Below are 21,962 nucleotides of genomic sequence, written 5' to 3' on the forward strand. Positions count from 1 at the left end.
CAGGATGACACTGAAGCTGGCTTTCCCCAAAGCAAGTGGTGAGAAGAGACAGAGAAAGAGAGAGAAACCATAGTGTTATGACCTAGTCTCAGAAGTGAGATATCATCACTTGTGTATGAGAGGAAACTATATAAAGGCATAGATAGCAGGAGGAGAGGATACTGGGAAACATCCTGGAGAACATTCTATTTGTCCTCACCTATGCTTTATTTCTTTAAAATAAGATTTAAAAATGTAAATACATGTATATGTGCATATATATTTTAGTAGCCAAGTAAATAAATCAAAGAATTATTCAGATTTAGATCTAAATATGAAGTTGTGGGTGAATTTTTCCTATCTTTGAATTTATCCAGACTTGGGTAAACCTGAGCTTGTGTTATAATTATCTGATAATATCTATTAGAGTTTTAGAAGTGCTTATTCCTCTTTAATGATAGTTATAAATGTGCAAAAAGGAGACACCTGCCAAGCAAGCTTGTAGGAGTTTATAATCCAAAATTGGGGTATGTTAGATATTTTAGATATTTACATATTTTAGATACTGCCAACCATCCAGTGTCTGTTGCAGCTGTTTAGTTCTGTCATTGTAGCAGCAAATCAGCCACAGAGACTTCTATATTATACTTACTATGTAGTTGTTCCAATAAAACTTTATTTACAAAAACAAGTTGAGGGCCAGATTTGGCCTAGAGGCTTGGTAACCCCGGATCTAAAAGGAAACTAGAATACTAAACCAGAAGCTTTTATCTAGAATCAGCATAAAAGATAAAAGATTTGGACTGAGTCTAAGATGGTGGAGGAGTGGGAGACCTTACTTTTGTCTGGTCCCAAGAATTCAGCTAGATAGCTGTTAAATCATTCTGAACAACTATGAACTCAACCAGAGGTCTAAGAAAAAAAAAAATAGCTGCAACTCTACAAATAGAAAAGCGACCACTTTCTGCAAGGTAGGAGATGTGGAGAAGTGAGTCTGGGACGATATACAGGAAGATAAAACACAGGGGGCAGGGGGTGGCGGAGGGACCCTCCATCAGCCGGGTCCCAGAAAGTGATACAGCGGCGGAGTGCAGAACCAGAGCTTTCAGAAATCTGCTTTGGTGAGAGACGTCCCTTACCTGAAAGGTGCTCAGGTGGTGAAGCAGGAGTGGCATTCTAGGTGGGACAGTGTGGTCTCAGGATCCTTGGGGTCACAGGGAGCCTGAGTGTCACAGAGTTCCCAGGCATCAGAGCGGGAAAACTGGCTACATCAGCAAGCCCAGCAGTGGGCTCTCAGCTCGGGGTTGCCATAAACCATGAACTGCAGCACAGCTGGTGCAACTGCTTTCCATGTAGAGGCCCAACAAATGGCAGAACCAACGAGAACCCCCTTCCTCCAGGGAGGAGCAGCACAGGATCATGCCACAGGAGTCTGCAGGGTTTGGAGACTCAAAAAGGTCACGTGCCTGAGACAGAAACACTCGGTCACAGGCTGGGTGAGCACAGAATACAGAGGGAGACCAGGGAGACCAGAGTGACTGACTGCTTCTCCCCGAGGGTGCGCTGAAGAGGGGGGCCCCAGCTTTGGGCACTGGGGCTGGAGATGGGGAGGCTGCCATTTTCATTCTCATCCTCGCAAGATGCATGGAAACCTTCAGGGAACAGAAGCCAAGAGAGCAACCTGGAGCAGATTACTGAGCCTGGTCCTCTGGCAAGGGAGGTGCAATTCTGCCCTGGTCAAAGACACCTGAGAACCAGCACAATGGGCCCCGCCCCCAAATCAGCAAGAACATCCAGCCAAGATCAAGTTCACTGATCACTGAGAAATGCAAAACTCCAGTGCTAGGGGAATACAGCTACAGAATTCGTGGGGGTTTCCCCCGTGATTCTTTAGTCTTTCAATTGTAATTTTTTTCTCTTCCCCTTTTCAACTAATTTTGTGTTTTATCAACTCTTCTTTTAAAAACTTTTTTTTAATTTTCATTTTTACATTCTATCCTTTCATTGTATTTAATTTTATTTTTGTATATGTGTAAGTTTTTCTTTCTTCACAATTTGGGGATGCAGTTTCTTCTAACAGACCAAAATACACCCAGAATCTAGTGGATGGCTATTCTCTTCACTTGTCTGATCATATTTGCTTTTTTTTTTCTTTTTTCTTCTTTTTTTCTATTAAAGTCTTTTTAATTTTTCATCTTTACAGTTACATTCTATCCTTTCAATGTGTTTAATTTTATTTTCATATATGTATTTTTTTTCTTACCTTACAATTTTGAGATGTAGTTTCTTCTAACTGAGCAAAATACACTTAGAATAGTGTATTGCTCTGTTTTTGTTCATCTATTTATATTCCTTTTTTCGTCTTTTAATTTTCATCTTTACAGTTACATTCTATCCTTTCATTGTATTTAATTTTTTTGTACATATATAAATTTTTCTTTTGTTACAGTTTTGGGATCTAGTTTTCTAACAAGTGGACCAAAATACACACAGAATCCAGTGTATTGCTCTATTTTGTTCACCTGTCTGATTATATTCTCTCTCTCTCTCTCTTGCGGGGGGTGGGGGGGATGTTTCAGGTCTCTTCTGATTTGTTTAAATGTATATTTCTCTGGAGTCATTGTTGCCACTTTAGTATTTTGCTCTCTCGTTGATCTGTTCTTCTCTGGGCAGAATGACAAGATGGAAAAACTCACCTCAAAAAAGAAAACAAGAGGCAGTACTGACTGCCAGGGACATAATCAGTATGGACATAAGTAAGATGGCAGAACTAGAGTTCAGAATAATGATTATAAAGATACAACCTGGGCTTGAAAAAAAGCATAGAACACACTAGAGAATCCCATTCTGGAAAAATAAAGGAGCAAAAACCTAATCAAGTTGAAATCAAAAAGGCTATTAATGAGATGAAATAAAAAATGGAGTCTCTAATTGCTAGGATAAATGAGGCAGAAAGAATTAGTAAAATAGAAGATGGAGATGATGGAGAATATAGAAGCTGAGAAAAAGATTGATAATCAACTCCTGATCACGAGGAGAGAATTTGAGAGATAAGTGATATCATAAGCAAAACAATATTAGGATAATTGAGATCCCAGAAGAAGAGGAAAGAGAGAGAGGTGGGTAGAAGGTATATTGGAGCAAATTATAGCAGAGGACTTCCCTAATCTGAGGAAGGAAACAGGCATCCAAGTCCAGGAGGCACATAGAACCCCCCCTCAAAAATCAATAAATATAGGTCAATATCCCAACATATAATAGTGAAGCTTGCAAATCTCAGAAGCAAAGAGAAAGTCCTGAAAGCAGCTCAGGACAAGACGTCCGTAACCTATGAAAGTAGAAACATTAGGCTGGCAGGAGACCTATTCACAGAGACCTGGCAGGCCAGAAAGACTGACATGATGTATTCAGGGTGGTAAGTGAGAAAAATATGCAGCCAAGAATACTTTATCCATTTGGGCTGTCATTCAAAACAGAAGGAGAGATAAAAAGTTTCTAGGACAAAGCTAAAAGAATTTGTGATCCACCAAACCATCCCTACAAAAAATATTAAAAGGAATATTTAAGTGAAGAGAGAGCCCAAAAGTAACATAGACCAGAAAGGAACACAGGAAATATACAGAAACAGTGACTTTACATATAATACAATGGCACAAAATTCATCTCTTCCAGTAGTTACTCTGAATGTAACTGGGCTAAATGCTCCAATCAAAAGACACAGGGTTATCAGATTGGATTAAAAAAAAAAAAAAAAGCAAGACCCATCGATATGCTGTCTGCAAGAGACTGATTTTAGACCCAAAGACACCTTCAGATTGAAAGTGAGGGGGCAGAAAACCATCTATCCTGCTCATGGACATCAAAAGAAAGCTGGGGTGGCTATCTTTATATCTGACAAATTAGATTTTATTTTTTTATTTTTTGGCAAATTAGATTTTAAACCAAAGACTGAAATAAGAGATGAGGAAGGACATTATATCATAATTAAAGGGTCTATTCAACAAGAAGGTCTAACAATTGTAAATATTTATGCCCCTAACATGGGAGCAGCCAATTATATAAGCCAATGAATAGCAAAATTAAAGAAACACATCAGTAATAATACAATAACAGTAGAGGACTTTAACACCCCACTCACAGCAATGGACAGATCATCAAGCAGAAGATCAACAAGGAAACAAGGGCTTTGAATGACACACTAGACCACATGGACTTCACAGATATATTCAGAACATTCCATCCTCAAGCAACAGAATACACATTCTTCTCTAGTGCACATGGAACATTCTCCAGAATAGATCACATACTGGGTCACAAATCAGGTCTCAACCAGTACCAAAAGATTGGGATCATTCCCTGCATATTTTCAGACCACAGTGCTTTGACTCTGCAACTCAATCACAAGCAGAAATTTGGAAAGAACTCAAATATTTGAGCTAAAGAGCATCCTACTAAGGAAGAATAGATCAACCAGGAAATTAAGGAAGAATTTTAAAAATTCATGGAAAGAAATGAGAATACAACTGTTCAAAACCTTTGGGATACAGCAAAGGTGGTTCTAAGAGGGAAATAAATAACAATATAAGCCTTCGTCAAGAAACAATAAAGGTCTCAAATACACAACCTAACCTTCCACCTAAAGGAGCTGGAGAGAGAACAGCAAATCAAGCCTAAACCCAGCAGAAGAACAGAAATAATAAAGATTAGACCAGAAATCAATGAAATTACATAAGACTGATGAGTCCCTGACTTCTACCCCTGAAACCAATAATACATTATATGTTAATCGAGTTTAAGTTAAAAAAAAAAATAAAAGATTTACTTTTCTCTACCGGTTTCATTTTATGGGCTTACTGATTTGTTCTATAAAATGTACGTAGATAATAAAAAGGAGCTACAGGAGGTATAAAAAGATACCGAACACTGATTTATGAAACAGTGAATGGAATCAGGATACCCTTTGGTTATTTGCACCCTATCCCCTGTTGACGTGGGATAAATGATTCTGAAATCATGCACAGCAGGAAACAAGACAGAATCATTCTCTTGCCAACTTCTGTGTTCTCCTGTCCCCCACCCCAGTCTAGCTGCCAATCCTGCAGAATTACCTTTCAATGGCTGCTTTTTAATTCTCTGACAGACGTCAAAACAGATGTTGATTGCCTTAAACAGAGTGAGGTGTCCTGCAAGTATTTTTTTTCCTTGCAAATTTTTAAAACAAGTAGTGTCTTGGAAAATATCCAAGAATAAATATATGACTCTCATGAGATAATTGACAATAACCTGGGGTGTTCCCAGATCTAGGCTGGGAATTCTTGGCCTAAGGAATTGGGAAAAAGAAATTGAAACTGGCAGGTAGAATCTGTGCATTAATATTTTATTAGATTATGTTGAAAGGTCTGTTCCATCATCTGGGTTTTACCTTCTGCTACTGCCACTCAAAATCCTTATTATTTAGTCTTCCCTGAGGAGCCTATTAGGAGTTTTACAGCTTTTTTTGTTAATTTTTTTTCATTATAAGAAAATGTATAACAGTTGTGGAAAATACAGAAAAGTGATATAAATTACTCATAATCCAACTAGCTGGAAATGACCACTATTAAGATTTTAGGGTAGCCCGGGTGGCTCAGTGGTTTAGCGCTGCCTTCAGCCCACGGTGTGATTCTGGAGTCCCATGGTCACGTCCCACGCCAGGCTCCCTGCAGGGAGCCTGCTTCTCCCTCTGCCTGTGTCTCTGCCTCTCTCTCTCTCTGTGTCTCTCATGAATAAAATAAAATCTTTAAAAAAAATTTTAGTATATTTCCTTTCCATACATTCTTGGATATTTAACATTGTTGATATACAAAATTTTTTAAGATTTTATTTATTTATTCATGGGAGACATGGAGAGAGAGAGGCAGAGACACAGGCAGTGGGAGAAGCAGGCTCCATGCAGGAAGCCCCATGTGGGACTCGATCCCAGGACTCCAGGATCACACCCAGAGCTGAAGGCAGATGCTCAACTGCTGAGCCACCCAGGTGTCCCAATATACAATTCTTTATCCTATTTTTCAACTTGCCATTTTATCCCAGGCTTTACCCAATGACCTAAAGGAAAAATGGCACTCTATAATATGAATGTTTCATAACTTAGTAAATCATTACCCGAATTAGTTGAGTTGCTTGAAAATTTTGTTATCATTAATAACTTTTCCATAAACATATTTGTAAATAACTCTTTGAAGACTTTTTTGAATATTTCCTTACAAACATCCTGTAGTAGAATCACAGGGTATTAATAGGTATATTAACATTTTAAAATCTCTTGATAAATACTAATAAATTGCTTACTGAAAGGCTATAGCGATTAACATATCCCCCAGTAGTATATAAAAGCATTCAGCATTATTAATTTTAAAATTGTATTGTATCTATTGTTACTTTAATTTATATATTTTGGTTACTAATGAGGTTTGGAAAATGTATCCATTAACCTTTTCTTTCTTCCTTTAAAAATTATTCATTTCCCTTGCGTATTTTACTAGGTTTGCTAATATTTTTCTTATATATTTCTATGATTTCTTTATCCAGTATGGCTCTTAAGAAATTGGTGGATATTTTTGTTGAAAATATTTTCTTGGCTTGTTATTGCCTTTAAAAAAACACATGCGGGGCAGCCCAGGTGGCTGAGCAGTTTAGCGCCACCTTTAGCCCAGGGCCTGATCCTGGAGACCCAGGATCAAGTCCCACATCGGGCTCCCTGAGTGGAGCCTGCTTCTCCCTCTGCCTGTGTCTCTGCCTCTCTCTCTCTCTCTCTCATGAATAAAAATAAAATAGAATCTTTCAAAAAAAAAAAAACATGGGGGTGCCTAGGTGGCTCAGTTGGTTAAGCATCTGCCTTTGGCTCAGATCATGATCCCAGGGTCCTGGGACTGAGCCCCACATCTGGCTCCCTGCTCAGTGGGGAGTCTGCTTCTCCCTCTCCCTCTGCTGCTGCTCATGCGCGCGCTCTCTCTCTCTCTCTCTCTCTCGGTCTCTCTGTCAAAAAAATAAATTTAAAAATCTTTCAAAACTAAAGTAGTAACGAAAGTTAAAATTTTTGCCTCGTAAAATTTTTGCTCCACAGTATTTTTCTTTTTTGATTTCTTCCATTGCTTTTAATCTTTTTTTTAAAGATTTATTTATTTATGATAGACATAGAGAGAGAGAGAGAGGGAGAGACACAGGAGGAGGGAGAAGCAGGCTCCTTGCAGGGAGCCTGACATGGGACTCGATTCCAGGTCTCCAGGATCAGGCCTTGGGCTGAGCCACCCAGGGATCCCCCCATTGCTTTTAATCTTATGAAATTGTTCCCATCCTGTATTATCTTCTATCCTGCCTTATTAGGACTTCCAACTTCTTAGTGATTTGATGTTTTTACATTTAATTCTTTTAGCCATCTGGAATTAACTTTGATATATGGCATGACTTTGCCAGCATCTAAAGGAATGCATGGTATAGACACATCCAATCCTCTTTAACTCAGAGATTCCTCCTTAGGTCTCCCATTGTTCTTGGCTTTACTTCAGGGATTCTGATTATCCAAAATAGCATTTCTGATCTTAGGACTTTTGGCATCTTTGGAGTGCCCTGGGTGGCAGTGTGCATGCATTCTTTGCATTTCTCTTTCTTCCCTCCACAAGGCTTAGTGAAACGCTCCACTCAGACTAGCCTGGGCCCATACCTCTTTGGAGGAGGCTGGCACATGCTGGGTTTCATTTAAAAGGTACTCAGAAGGCTCACTTCCCTAAAAAATGTCTCCTCCTCTGAGTTTTTATTGATACCAGAAATACGTGCAATTTCTTCCCTTTGCCTTAACCACTGGCATCTCCTAGAAGACTTTAAAAAAAAAAAATGCACATTCCCCTCAGCAGAGTAGCATAGTGTATGAGTCTCCGGTGGCCGCCAGACCAAAGTACCACCAAGTTGTGACTGGAAACAACAGAAACCTGTTCCCTCCCCGTTCTGGAGGCTAGAAGTGCATCCTCTCTCTGACGGCTCCAAGGAAGATCCTTCCCTGCCTCTTCCTAGTTTCTGGTTGCTGTCAGCAATCCCTTTGTTGGTGGCAGCTGGGTCCCTCCAGTCCCTGCCAACACCGTCCCATAGCCTCCTCTGTATCTTCGTGTGGCTGAGTCTTTTTGTCCAGGTATCCCTCTTCTTATAAGGGCACCAGTCATTGGATTAGGACCAGCTGAATCCAGTGTGACTCCATCTGAATTTAACTAATTACATCTGCAAAGACCCTATTTCACATAAGGCCACATTCTGAGGCTCTAGGGCACCGCGAATTTGGGGGGGGGGGGATGTTATTCACCCCAGTGCACACAGAAAGTGAATAGTTCTCTCCCATTATTTAGTTTTATTAGATCAACAGTTTTCTGTTTAATAATTGATATGGAACCACAGGAAGCTCCTGGGATCCATGGTGAGGAGGCAAAGGGAAAAAAGAGAGAAATAATGTCAGATTCCACCCGTGTGCCTATGGCCAGTCCTATATCCAGATAAATAGTAAATCAATATGTGTTTTGCTTTCTCAGGAACTTGTTTGGCGCTGAAGTGGAGAATCCAAGTGTTTAGTTAGGTTGATCACTGTCTTCCTTGTCTATTAGTGACTTATATAAACTAGTTGATGGGTAAGTGAAAGGATAAAATGAGTAATCCAGGGGTGCCTGGGTGGCTCAGTCAAGTTAAGCTTCTGGCTTCAGATCAGGTCATGATCTCAGGGCCCTGGGATCCAGCCCTGCATCAGGCTCCATGCTCAGACTCTGCCTCTCCCCCAACCCATACTCTTTCTTTCTCTCTCAAAGAAATAAATAAAATTTTTGAAAAAATGAGTAATCCATTGGAATGATAAGGTGATGATTCGATGTTGAATCTTTTGGGTTTTCAAAAAAATACATTATATAAATTAATAATTTCAGTTATATGATTTTCTCATATTTGAAGTCCAATGATGTCCAATGATGGTTGTAACTGCTAAATTTGTGAGGGTGATAAAATACTTCATTTTGACTATTTCCTAAATAGAGGGAAACTCTAAGATTCTTTTTTTTTTCTTAAAGATGTTATTTATTTATTCATGAGAGACACACAGAGAGAGGCAGAGACATAGGCAGAGGGAGAACCAGGCTCCCTGGGGAGAGCCTGATGTAGGACTTGATCCCAGGACCCTGAGATCAAGACCTGAGCTGAAGGCAGATGCTCAACCACTGAGCCATCCAGGTGCCCCAAGACTGTATTATTTTAAAGGGAAGAAAGGATGACAGATTGGGGAATTAATTTTGCTAATAACATCATTTTGATTATTTTTAGTAAATAGCAATTGTAGATGCTGGGAAAATGCCAGTAGCCTTTTTCTTCCATTATAACTAATACAGCAAATAAAAAACCCTAATGAAAATTTTGTATCTACTCTTTAATTTTATGAATTGCTCATTTTGAAGAAATCTGAGATATATCACACTATTATCTGGTTTATAAAACACAAGTTTATTTCCTTTTTGAAATATTGGCAATATTTAAATTTTTTTAAATTAAAGGCAGTGAAGAACATGAATATAGCTGTTCTTTCTGTTAGCTTGTGCCTGATATCCACAAATATTGTGAAAGTTCCTACCTTCATGTTAGATGCAGAAATAAAAATCTCTTATGTGCACACAGCTTGTTGAATCACAAATCCTCTACCTGATGAGTTGACACGCCCTAATTTAAAATTCTATTAAACAAAACAAATACCTTCTTGGAGTAGAATGCTTTGTGGTTTAGTGACTCAACTCTTTCTCAGTGCTAGAAGCCTGGGTTCTCAGTCAGTGCCGCAAGAAAAAACTTGTTTTATATCATCCCTGATCAAAAAAAAAAAAAAAAAAGGTGGGGGGTGGCCTGGCTGGCACAGTCAGTTGAGCATCCAACTCTTGGTTTTGACTCGGATGGTGACCTCAGGGACCTGGGATTGAACCAGGCACTGGGCTCTGCCCTGGGCGGGGAGCCTGGTTGAGATTCTCTCTCTCTCTCTCTCTCTGTCTCTCTGTCCCTCTCTCTTTCTCTCTCTCAAATAAGCAAAAAATATCCTTTTAAAAAAAAGCGTTTATTTTATACCTACCAAGTAACTGAGTAGAGGTTCTAGGGATACATGTCGATATGGTTCTTACCTCCTAAGAAGCCCATAATTGAACTGAGGATATAATGTATGTAGAATACCCAATATGAACATTAACAAATAATGCTAGGTTGGACCTTATTTGACTGTTTTTGACCTATAAAAATGTCACTTCATAGCATTCAGCCTGAAATTCACAACTAGCTCCTATTACTCACCTGAACCCTGCATGGCCTTTAGTTTAGTCCTTTATGTCTGAAGAGCTGTTGCACACAAAGGCCAGTCCTGAGCCTGGTACCTCAGTGCTCAGCCTAGGATGTGTGGGGCCAGTGGTGTCAATGCAAGAATTCTATAATTCATATTACCATTCTTTTTTTTCTTTCTCTCTCTCTCTCTCTCTCTCTCTCTCTCTTTTATTTTATTTTTTTTTTTTTTTTGCTAGGGTGTATGTACTATTTTATCTACATGAAATTGACTTTTCATGTAGTTTATCCGGGAGTCAAATTACCATTTATAATATTGTACTTACAAGATAATAAGTCAGTTACCTTAAAAAAATGTTTTGGAGCACAACCCTTTGGTCAGTTGGGATTTCCTTTAGTTTATACTAAAGGAAGAGAAACACAAGGTTCATTATAATCAGTAGTGTACTGGGGGGGGGGAATGCATTTTGAAATTAGACTTAATAGAATTTGATAGCCAGAGATTCCTAAAAGGAAAGGGGAAAGAATTAGTAGGAGACCTGAGCAAAGGATAAATAATGAAGCCAGTTGTGCATAGGAGAAGAACAAACAAATCCCTCTGACCACAACTGTAGGAAGAATGGGGTTGAGCGGCCGTAGAGTACCCCTTAGTGGAGAATTTGGAGCTTGTTTCTAGCATCTGTGTAAGGACAAATTTATTAGGTTGGGTGAAGAGTAATGATAACCTCTTACACCTTAGAGGATTTCAGTTATGGGAGCCAAGAGTATAAAATCAGTCTCTTCTCAGATTCAGCTTCTCATTGTCATCAGTCAGCAAATCGGTATTTCTAATGTGTCCATAATATGTTTTGCATGATTACTTCTTGTTGGAAAGGATTTTTAATTAGAGTTTCCTTTTGTAACATTAGCACCAGTTAAAGATACTAATTGAACTCATCATTACGTAAATGATGACAATTCTAGTCACTACTGAAGGACATATCTAGGAGGCCCTTAAGCAACTCTGGTAAAGTTTACTTACCTGGTACAGGTGGATGAGGGAAGCCAAAGATGTAATTCAGACAATTAGGCACTAATTACTGATCATTTTACATTAATCATTGAACAACCGCCAGATATTTGGAAATTGAGGAAGTCAAACATGATGAGATTGACAGTTGAAATTAGAAACTAATGTAGAAACTAACATCTGTAGGAATTATCTTGAAAAAGTAAAAAAAAAAAAAAAAAGACCCGTTCTTTTATCTTAAAATAATTTTGTTAGTTTCATATTATCATCAAAGGGCATTTACTGTAAGCACCATATTGTGTGTGAAAATGTTTTATATGTCTTACAAGGACCATTCAAAGACTCAATCCTAGGCAGCCCCAGTGGCTCAGCGGTTTAGCGCCGCCTTCAGCCCAAGGCATGATCCTGGGGACCTGGGATCGAGTCCCACATCGGGCTCCCTGCATGGAGCCTGCTTCTCCTGCTCTGCCTCTCTCATGAATAAATAAATAAAAATCTTTATATAAAGAAAGACTCAATTCTTACTTCTAGATTTATAGGATTTATAGACCACTGTATAGATAATAGATTGAATAGAGCCTTTAAATCTCTGAATTCTAGCTGTGAGAATTTTGAGAGTACCTGATTTGTAAGAAAAGTGGTTATCTGTGAGTTCAGGAAATACAGTAAATGCTAAACATTTTTGATACAAGGAACAATTACACAATTTATCTTGAAACTTTTTGCTTCTTAAATTGCTATAGAGGAATAACATTTGCAGCAGTGCAATTATTAGTAAAGGTCGAGTTTGGTGAAGATAATTCTTTGAGGACCCAGAAGGACCAACTTAGACAAGTTTGGTGCCAGTTCTTTAGGGACCCTAGAGTTTCATAGACTCTTACTAATTGTGGTCGGCACCAAGGTCATTTTGGATTATTGAGCTAAGGTGTGGCAAAGGTAAACAAAGGAAGCAGATGATACGTATTAAAGGTGCTATAAAGTCAACTTCAAAGCGTGCGATGTCACCATAGCCTTATGGAAAATAACGACAGACCAGCCTAGCTGCAACTATTGTGGTTAGGAAGAGGTGCTTTTGAACCAAAGCTTCATACAGATGTTATTTGAAATAGTCATAAACAGTACAGGCTCTGCAAGCAGCTGCTGTAGTCATGAGTCAAACCATCTTTGCAGAAAGGGCTTTGTATTCACCCACCCAGTAAACCCTAACCGAACATCTGTGATGTGACAGGTGTGGTTATATGCCATGACAGAAACAGAGAGAATCATACATACGAGCTCCGTAAGGAACGTACTCTCTGAGCCAAAAAAAGAACTTACTCCGTGAGAGCAAAAGCCATCAATGATTATAATGAAAGTACAATATAGCAAAACTGTCTTGAATGCTGGACTATTCTGTACCCAGTGCCGAACCATCTAATGGTTTTCAAATAAAAGAAAATATTAGAAAGACCAATGTGTTTATAATGTTAGAGTGGGTTAGAGGATGCAGGAGACTAGGTCACAGAGGATAGCTGGAAAATGCTCTAAATTGGAAAGATCATGAAGTTCGGGATTGGGATCATGGTCAGTTGAATGGACGAGGGTAGATGGACGTCATTCTGGTGAGGTGCAAGCAACACGTTTCATGTATTTATACGCCATCACTGCTTCCTCCAAAGGATTTACAGTTTATATTGAATTAACAATGTAAAAGTAAAGGTCAGAAAACGAAAAGAGTAATAATGTGATAAGACCAGAGAGACAATTACTTAAGAAGTATACATTCACAAAGCTCTGTAGCGTAACTAAAATTGATTCACAATCAGATACACAGTCCACATTGTCTGAAAGACAGCAGGTGAGGAAAAGAAAAGCTTTTTTTTTTTTTTTTTTTTTTTGGCACTAAACAATGAGAGACATTTCTTTTTTCAGGCCCTGTTGAGAGACTATTAGGTAAGATGGTGGCTAACACCCTTCTCAGCTTCCCAGCAATGTGTCCAACAAAGAGTTTTCATGTGGCTGAGTCTTTAGGGTCTTTTAAAGCAAACTCAGGTGTGATGACAAAGGGCTCCTTGACCAGTGATCAGAGGTGGGGCGATGAAGCAAGAGAACCCAAGGATGACTCCCCAGGTTGCCCTGGTGATTCAGGGTTGGTTTTCTACACTTGTACCTATAATCATTTTTTGCCAGGCTTCTTGCTCCTTGCCTGCCCCCGGGTAATCTAATCACCACCAGCTTTGTTTTGTGTTGCAAAGGATAGCAATTTTAAAAACTCTCTCTTGCATTATTAATTTGTTATTTATGAGCTTAGGAAGGTCATTAGATAGTCTTTCTTTGGGGATTAGATATGCCATCAAAAGAAAAGCTACATTTGCTCTTCTCTCCCATTAGATTATAGGAACTCAAATAGCCTTAAAAGAAAATACCAGCAATCTAGAAAATCTCTTTCTTTTATATTTTAACAACTAAACGTGTTGGACTTAAGTGTGATAAAGAGAAGTTGAAAAAAATACCGTGACCTTTGGCTCCTCTAAGTGAGTGAACGTGCAGTTGTGTGCCAAACGTGAGTCTCCTGCTGAAACTGAGCCCCTCCTTAAGACACAGACCTCAGTTTGTCAGTTCTCCTGGGGTTTGGGACCGTTATTGCCCAGGTTATTTTGGTTCCCTGTCCTCTGTGCTCTTGCCCAGAATGAGATCCTTCCTTCCTCTGTGAACACCAACCAGTAAGAAAGCCAAACTTTGTAGAGCTCAGCCTGGTTCTGGGTGGGCTTCAGAGTTTCTTGACCATGAAGAGTGATCCCAGATGATGAAAATTTACATATTATTCTGAGAGAGCTTGATTCTTTTTTTTTTTTTAAAGATTATTTATTTATTTATTTATTTATTTATTTATTTATTTATTTATTTATGAGAGACAGAGGCAGAGACACAAGAGGGAGAACCGGGCTCCATGCAGGGAGCCTGATGCAGGACTCGATCCCTGGCCTCCAGGATCACACCCTGGAACTGAAGGCGGTGCTAAACCGCTGGGCCACCAGGGCTGCCCAGATAGCTTGATTCTGTTCTGAGATAGCTGGATTAAGTTTCACAGACTCTGTAGTACCCAAAGCCTAGATTTCACAGAGTGGAATTGTTATGGCAAAGGTCTCCAGGCTTCGTTGGAGAAATGATCTGCATTCCAATGGGATGTGAGGGAAACTTGGACATTCTGCTCCAGACAGCAGATTGGAGATGGTCCCAAACCTTTATGGTACTATTTAAAACATTGAGGGGGTGGGCCTGGGTGGCCCAGTGATTGAGCGCCTGGCTTTGGCTCAGGGTGTGATTCTGGGGTCCTGGGATCGAGTCCTGCATCGGACTTATGGGGAGCCTGTTTCTCCCTCGGCCTGTGTCTCTGCCTCTCTCTCTCTCTCTCTCTCTCTCCCTCTCTCTCCCATGAATAAATAAATAAAATCTTTTAAAAATAAATAAAAAATAAAACATTGAGGGGCCCAGGATGATGGAGGCTGATTGGACCAGAGAGTGTTACTTTTTATAGAAACACTTAAAAATATAAAGTAAAATAAAATAAAATAAAATAATAAAAGATGAGTAGATTGATGATCTTGTGCAACCAGTAGATGGCAGAGTTTCTGTGTTAAAAGCTACTACCGTTTGCCAGTGCTCAGTACTTCTGTGAATGTCAGAGTATTCTTTATATAGCTAAAACTCTGAGAATGTTTTAGATTTTTAAAACTTGAATGAATATAGAAAATTATATTTATATCTCCATCCCACTGTGATCATGAAACTCATCTGCGGAGAACTTGAAATTAGTCTCTGACCTGGGGAGTCAGGTGGGTTTCTGTACCCCCATCTCTGCCATTCTTGTTTCTATATTATTTCACGGTTGAGCCTGATCAATATGCTAGCTCAAAGTAACATCTACATGATACCCAGTAAGCTGTTAGCAAGAAATGTTAACTGACATTCATATACACAATTAAAATAACTGGTATTTACTGAGCACCTACTATGTGTCAGTACTAAGCTAATAAGCATTAGCTAATTCTTTTATGAGCATTAGCTAATTTAATTAATTTAATTCAATCCTCACGACCATCTGGTTATCATCCCTATCTTGTAGATGAGGGAGCTGAGGCTTAAAAAAATTATGTAACTTGCCAAGATCACATAACTAATGGCTAGGCTGGTAGGGCTTGAAATATGAGTGCACACCACAGCTATATTCCATTTCCTTTTTTAAAAAAAAAATTATTTATTCGAGAGAGAGAGAGAGGCAGAGACACAGGCAGAGGGAGAAGCAGGCTCCATGCAGGGAGCCTGATGCAGGACTCCATCCAGGGACTCCAGGATCACACCCTGGGCTGAAGGCGGCGCTAAACCCTGAGCCACCCAGGGATTTCCCCTACATTCCATTTCCTATTCAGCTGAGAAAAATAGAAGTCTGAATACTTTGCTTCTGAAAGAAAAACCCATTCTGTACATCTAAAACCCTTGGTTTCCAAATAAATATACATGCTTGTTTGTTTTCTGGAGATAGGCCAGATTTACATGGCTTTATGGTGACACTGTCATCGTTTGCCTCTTTGTGAGCCTCGGCATAGAAGTCAGACTTCCAGTTCCATTCTCATGACTAATCAGCAGGGCCCATAGTTCTGTCAGCCTCATGGTTTCTCAGAATCATTGTCTCTTCAAATCTGCAGTGAGGGGACTGCACCAGGTCATCTCTAGGGCCTTTTCAAGTCTAGAATGTTCTGCTGGTGTGTGTCCATAATAATAGAGGGCTACCATTTAGCAGTTGCAGCAAAAACAAAACAAAACTACACAATTATTAGTTAGTGAATTAAAAGTTTTCTCTCTTTCTTCATGGCCAGGAAACTTATGTAGCTATACAACTACTGCCTTGATTCAAAAGTGTGGTTCTAGGGCAGTCCGGGTGGCTCAGAGGTTTAGTGCCCCCTTCGGCCTGGGGAGTGATCTGGGAGCCTGGGATCGAGGCCCACATGGGTCTCCCGGCATGGAGCCTGCTTCCCCCTCTGCCTGTGTCTCTGCCTCTCTCTCTCTCTCTCTCTCTCTCTCATGAAGAAATAAATAAAATCTTAAAAAAAAAAAAAAGTGTGGTTCTAATCGCCGGGGTTTTAAGCTCTCATGAGGAAATCATTCAGTGCAGCTGGAAGTCCCTTGAGTAACTTTGAAATCACAGCTCCAAGGCTTACTGGAACACACTGAGTTCTTCCAGCAGACAATAGATGGCAGCACAGCATCAATTTGTACGCTGTAGTTAAACCGAAACTTTACCTAGTGTCACATTTTATTTTGCATGAACATTATCTCTCTCTCTCTCTTTTTTAAATATCTTATTTATTTATTAATGAGAGACAGAGAGGGAGAGACACAGGCAGAGGGAGAAGCAGGCTCCATGCAGGGAGCCCAATGTGGGATTCGATCCCCGGACTCCAGGATCAAGCCCTGGGCCTAAGGCAGGCGCCAAATCGCTGAGCCACCCAGGGATCCCCATGAACATTATCTCTGAAGCAAGAATTATTAGATAAAAGGGGGGCCTGGTTGGCTCAGTTGGTAGAGCATGGTGACTCTTGATCTCGAGGTCATGAGTGCAAGCTCCATGATGGGCATAGAGCCTCCTTAATAAAAAGAATTATCAGATAAAGAAACTCATTTAATTGCCTTGATATAAGGCTACGTGTATTAGAATGCTGAGGAACAACTTGATGAAGTAGACCAAATTAGGAAAACTTGAACCAGGTTTATAGGAAGCAAATGTGGTTTATGCTTCAAGAGCCACTCCCAAGCCTTCGGGAGAGGTTCTAATGTTAAAAATTGTGAAAATGTAAAATAAGTTGTTTTCTTTTTCTTAAAGAGGGTCCTCCAAATTATATAAGCTTCAAGCCACACAAAGCTTAGATTTGTCTGGAAATAGCCTTGTGGCTTTTAACCTAGGAAAAGGTAGACAATTTTGCCATTATTAATTTTCTACCAGCTTAATCTCCAGGGAAAAGGGCAATCTGGTTTTTAAAACCAAGCCAAATAAAATGGAAACAGGGAGAGTTACTGGATGAGCTGGCAAATATTCCACTTATTTATGAGTCTGAGTAAAGTGAATGACCTAATGCTGAAACTCTTTCATTTCTGGCAACATATGTGCCAAAATAAGGAAAGTACAGATTGTAATTAGCAAATTAATAAATCTCCTCCGCTAAAATTCCAGATCAATATGGCAGTGTTTGGGGGATTTCATTTTATTTTGTCTTACTTTTTTTCTTAAGCCAAGAGATATTGTCCTTAATAAGAGATCAGTAGTGACTATTCACAAAGAAAACTGTACTTCCATTTACAAATCTTAACTTTCTCACCAGGGAGCCAAGCTCAGCCTTTCTTATGATTACCTGTAGCCTACTCAGGAGTTAAACTAAAATTTACCCTTAAGGAAAAAAAAATTAGCAACCTTTCCAATTGGCCTTTCCCGTTGCACACACCACTTACTAAGGGTAGCTTGTAGGCCAGGGAGATTTATCATGTCTCACTCCTTGTATAACTATTTTTCAGAATTAATAGTGCCCCCTTAAGGAGCTCCTATGTCCACTAGGCCTTAATACCCTTGAGGGCAGGGAGTGGGTTTGTTGGTCTTATGTACTTTGACAGATGACACAGAGAGATGTCAAAATGCTTGCTGAAAGAATGAAGCTAGATGTTGTTAAAGAGTCACTGCATGGCCTAGGGACCCTCCAGCACGATTCTGGGTCTATTATTTCTGTGTAATAAATTGTGAAGACTGGTTTCAGCAGACAAACTTGCATAATAAGTTTGCTATGAATACAAGTTCCATGTCTGACACTTTAGAGAGGAACTAGAAATGCTCCTGGGGTGACCTGAGCATCTAGAGTTGGGTGAGAGACTGTCCTGAAGTTGGGCTCTACTTGTGAAACCCTCCCAGCCCACATATCCCGTGGCCTTCTCTATCTCCTTGACTGAGTCCTGGAGCCAAGTTTGAAATAATGGCACCTGTAACCAGGTACACAGCCATACTGCCTGTATCTGGGTCAAGAGGGAAGAGAACTCAGCCAACATGTCATCAGCCTCCTGCCCTCAAGGGAAGGTGAGAGGTTATTGGCTGTACTACAAACACTCAGAATTTCCTGCTTCAGAATTGTGGATTGGAGCAAGCACCACTTCTGGACTATCTATAGTATTCCTCCCCTTCCTCTGGCCATTGAAAAACTGAACCTACCTTCTATTTCTTCTGCAAATTATTAAAACCTTGGATTTTTAGTTCTCTTTCCACTTCATTAACATTCTTCACTCAAAGACATTATCCGACTTCAGTATCTTTATTCCAGCCTTAATTACATGGTTAAGAAATATATCAACCCTTGTATCACTTAGGATGCTCAGTTGCAGATAACAGAGAACACCTAACTCAAAATGGCTTAAAGAATAGAGCATTTATAAAAAATTAAAAAATATAAAAAATAAAAAATAAAAAAGGATAGAGCATTTATTATGTACCATAGTGAGAACTCTAGAACTAGGGCAGGTCTAGGATTTGTTAATCCAGTTGCTCAACAATATATTTGAAGACTCAAGCTCTCATATTTCTGTCCCCTTTCTGCTCCATCTATTCTCCTTTGGCTAATGCCACTCATGGTTCCAAAGTGGCTGTCACATTCATCATATGCAGACATGACACTGGCCTGCAGGGAAGAACTAGTTTTGTTTTATTTTGTTTTTTTTTTTTAAAAGATTTTATTTATTTATTTATTCATGAGAGACACAGACAGAGAGAGGCAGAGACACAGGCAGAGGGAGAAGCAGGCTCCATGCAGGGAGCCTGACGTGGGACTCGACCCTGAGTCTCTAGGATCACGCCCTGGGCTGAAGGCAATGCTAAACCTCTGAGCCACCCGGGCTGCCCAAGAACTAGTTTTTTCTGTAAACCTTCTTTTAAGAGAAAGACCTTCCACTGATTCCTTCAGCAGACCCCCTCAAATCTCATTTGCACCAGATAACTCAGGCAACGTACAAATCATTTAGAGGGGGACAGAGAGACCTAAATCAATCGGGTAATATTAGCAAGAGAGATGTATAGGCCTATGTACATCTGGTGTTCCTGGTGAGGGGAACAGGACACCAGGAATAGACCAGTTACAATCAACTACTGAGCCAGAAGTGAGTGGCTTCCTGTGAGGCATGTGGAGGATGGATATCTGAACAAAATCAGGGTTATTAGTGAATTAAAAGTACGTGGTGGTGGTGAGGTGTCTGGGAGTTTGAATAAAGGAAATAGTTTGGGGTAGGAAACCACCAGGGTTTGCAAAAACACTCTGCCTTCATTGCTTTGCATTTCTTTGGACTCTAATAGATATTAATCCTGGAATGATTCCTGTTCCCTGGCATAGCCTAGATCCCTCTCCTAATGGATTTATTACTTTATTTCCAATGTTCAAGAAATTTACAAATGACTTTTTTCTCTTCTCTTAAGAGCAATGACAGTAGAGAAACCAAGAAATCATAAAATGAAGTTGGATTGCCCAACCCTATCTATAAATGCTGTTTATCTACCTATCTAGCTCGGATTTTGTTTTCTGCAAGAGGTTTAAAAGAATTCTGTTGACCACATGGTGAGGTCCTCATGGTTCATTCCTAAATGTGTGTGACACTGCCAAATTATCTACAATCCTTTGTAGGCTTTGAAGAATGATTCCTCATTTTGGCTAATTGGAAATATACAGACAGAAATGTACCGTTGGGTTTCTTGAGTTTCCAGAGTTCTTAATAGGTTTTTGACATAACTGTTTCCATTCTTTACAGAGCTTTGGAGGTAGTGGTTGGAGGTCATGTGGCTCCAGATTGCCAGACATTTGCACTGCATCGTGAGGAATCCCAGCTCCTTGACACTACCAGTGCGATACCTGGCCCTTTTCCTATGGACCCTGGAATGTTTAAAAAGGTAATGCTTCATCTCCAATATTTGGCTCCCAGGATAAATACTTTAATGAATTAAAATATGGTAAGATAACCCTTGTCTGAAAAACACACACTTAAAAAGAATGTAAATTTTTTTTTTAATTTTTTTATTTTATTATTTATGATAGTCACAGAGAGAGAGAGAGGCAGAGACATAGGCAGAGGGAGAGGGAGAAGCAGGCTCCATGCACCGGGAGCCCGACGTGGGATTCGATCCTGGGTCTCCAGGATCGCGCCCTGGGCCAAAGGCAGGCGCTAAACCACTGCGCCACCCAGGGATCCCAAGAATGTAAATTTTTAAAAAGACATTATATATCAAAGCACCATGATAATAAATACTGAGTCTCAAGGGATGAGTGTGAATCTTTGCTCTATGCTGCCTTCAGATGTTCTTCCTCATTGTCATGGGTGCCTTTTGCCTACCTTTTTTCTTTTTTCACACAGACTGCATTTTAACTCAAAGGCATGCGAAGTAAAATAGGACATCAATACTTGGAATTCCCATAAAAAGCACTTATATTACTTCCTACTGCAAGGATTTTAGAGTTGTTATTATATCAGCAGTTACTCCTTAATATCTAGATGTCTGTCTAGAAAGTTCTGATTTGATTGTATTGTCTTAAAAAAAAAAAAAAAAGAGCTTCCGCCGAGGTGGGAGATAGAGAAGTGGATGCATGTTACCCATATTCATTCATACATAAAAGAATATTACTCACGTTCTTGTCTGCAGCAAAAAATACAATGATGCTTTTAGTCATGGTGTGAGAGCTGGTGTAGCTGCCAGGCTTTGAAGGTTGTATAATACATTTCTTGTTACAACCTATTACTATAAGAAATCCTCTCCCACCAAAAAAAATTTTGCCTTGGTAATGCTATATCCAAAAAGTTAATTATTGGGACAGCTGGGTGGGCTCAGTGGTTGAGTGTCTGACTTTGGCTCAGGGCGTGATCCTGGGGTCCCAGGATCGAGTCCCACAGGGGGCTCTCTCAATGGAGCCTGCTTCTCTTCCCTCTTCCTATGTCTCTGCCTCTCTCTGTATATCTGTCATGAATAAATAAATAAAATCTAAAAAAAAAAAGTTAATTATTAATGCAAGATGAAAAGTTCTGGAGATGGGATGCACAACAATGTGAATATACTTAATGCTCCTGAACTGTATACTTAAAATGACTAAGATGGTAAATTTTATCTTATGTGTATTTTATCACAATTTAGAATAAAAAAAATTAATTACTTAGTGATGAAAGCAGTAAAGGAAAAAAAGGACATGATGAGATTGTTAGTTCATATTTTATATTTTATTAGAACATGATAAAAGTGGGTAGGGAAATTCAATAGAGAAGCTTTATAACTCAAAACAGCATAATATCCATTAAAGTGCCAGAAATATAAAATTAACTTTTGTAAAACATTGAAGTAAGAATCAAATTTAAATTTCAAAAGTTAAATAAGCTGGCTTTCTGTATTTTATGCTTATATTCAGGCTAATTTCACATTTTAGCCTTCTTTCTTTATAATAGTTTATAACTGTAAATTAAACCTAAAAAATCCAGTCCCTGGTCCTAGCTAGAGTTTCAGGTTGTTTACTACGTTTGTCTTTTAATAACTTAAAATAAAAATAATTTTGTCAGTATCAAGCCATTAACTATCCCACCATGTTAACTCAAGTCCAGGAGAAAATGGGTGGCAACA

At 39.4% G+C, this 21,962-nt stretch overlaps 1 protein-coding gene across 1 annotated transcript in view; it reads left to right on the forward strand.

The window, feature by feature from the left end:
* Positions 1-21,962, forward strand: part of LOC140597911 (beta/gamma crystallin domain-containing protein 1-like) — a gene marked incomplete at its 3' end in the record, with an annotated part of 152,291 nt that overhangs the window by 63,508 nt on the left and 66,821 nt on the right. The window contains exon 2 of the mRNA XM_072749384.1: positions 20,114-20,252. Coding sequence (XP_072605485.1) covers positions 20,114-20,252 — 139 coding nt within the window. The remainder of the gene's footprint in view (positions 1-20,113; positions 20,253-21,962) is intronic.

The sequence above is a fragment of the Vulpes vulpes genome, chromosome 1 (assembly GCF_048418805.1).
Source record: "Vulpes vulpes isolate BD-2025 chromosome 1, VulVul3, whole genome shotgun sequence".
Taxonomy (NCBI): domain Eukaryota; kingdom Metazoa; phylum Chordata; class Mammalia; order Carnivora; family Canidae; genus Vulpes; species Vulpes vulpes.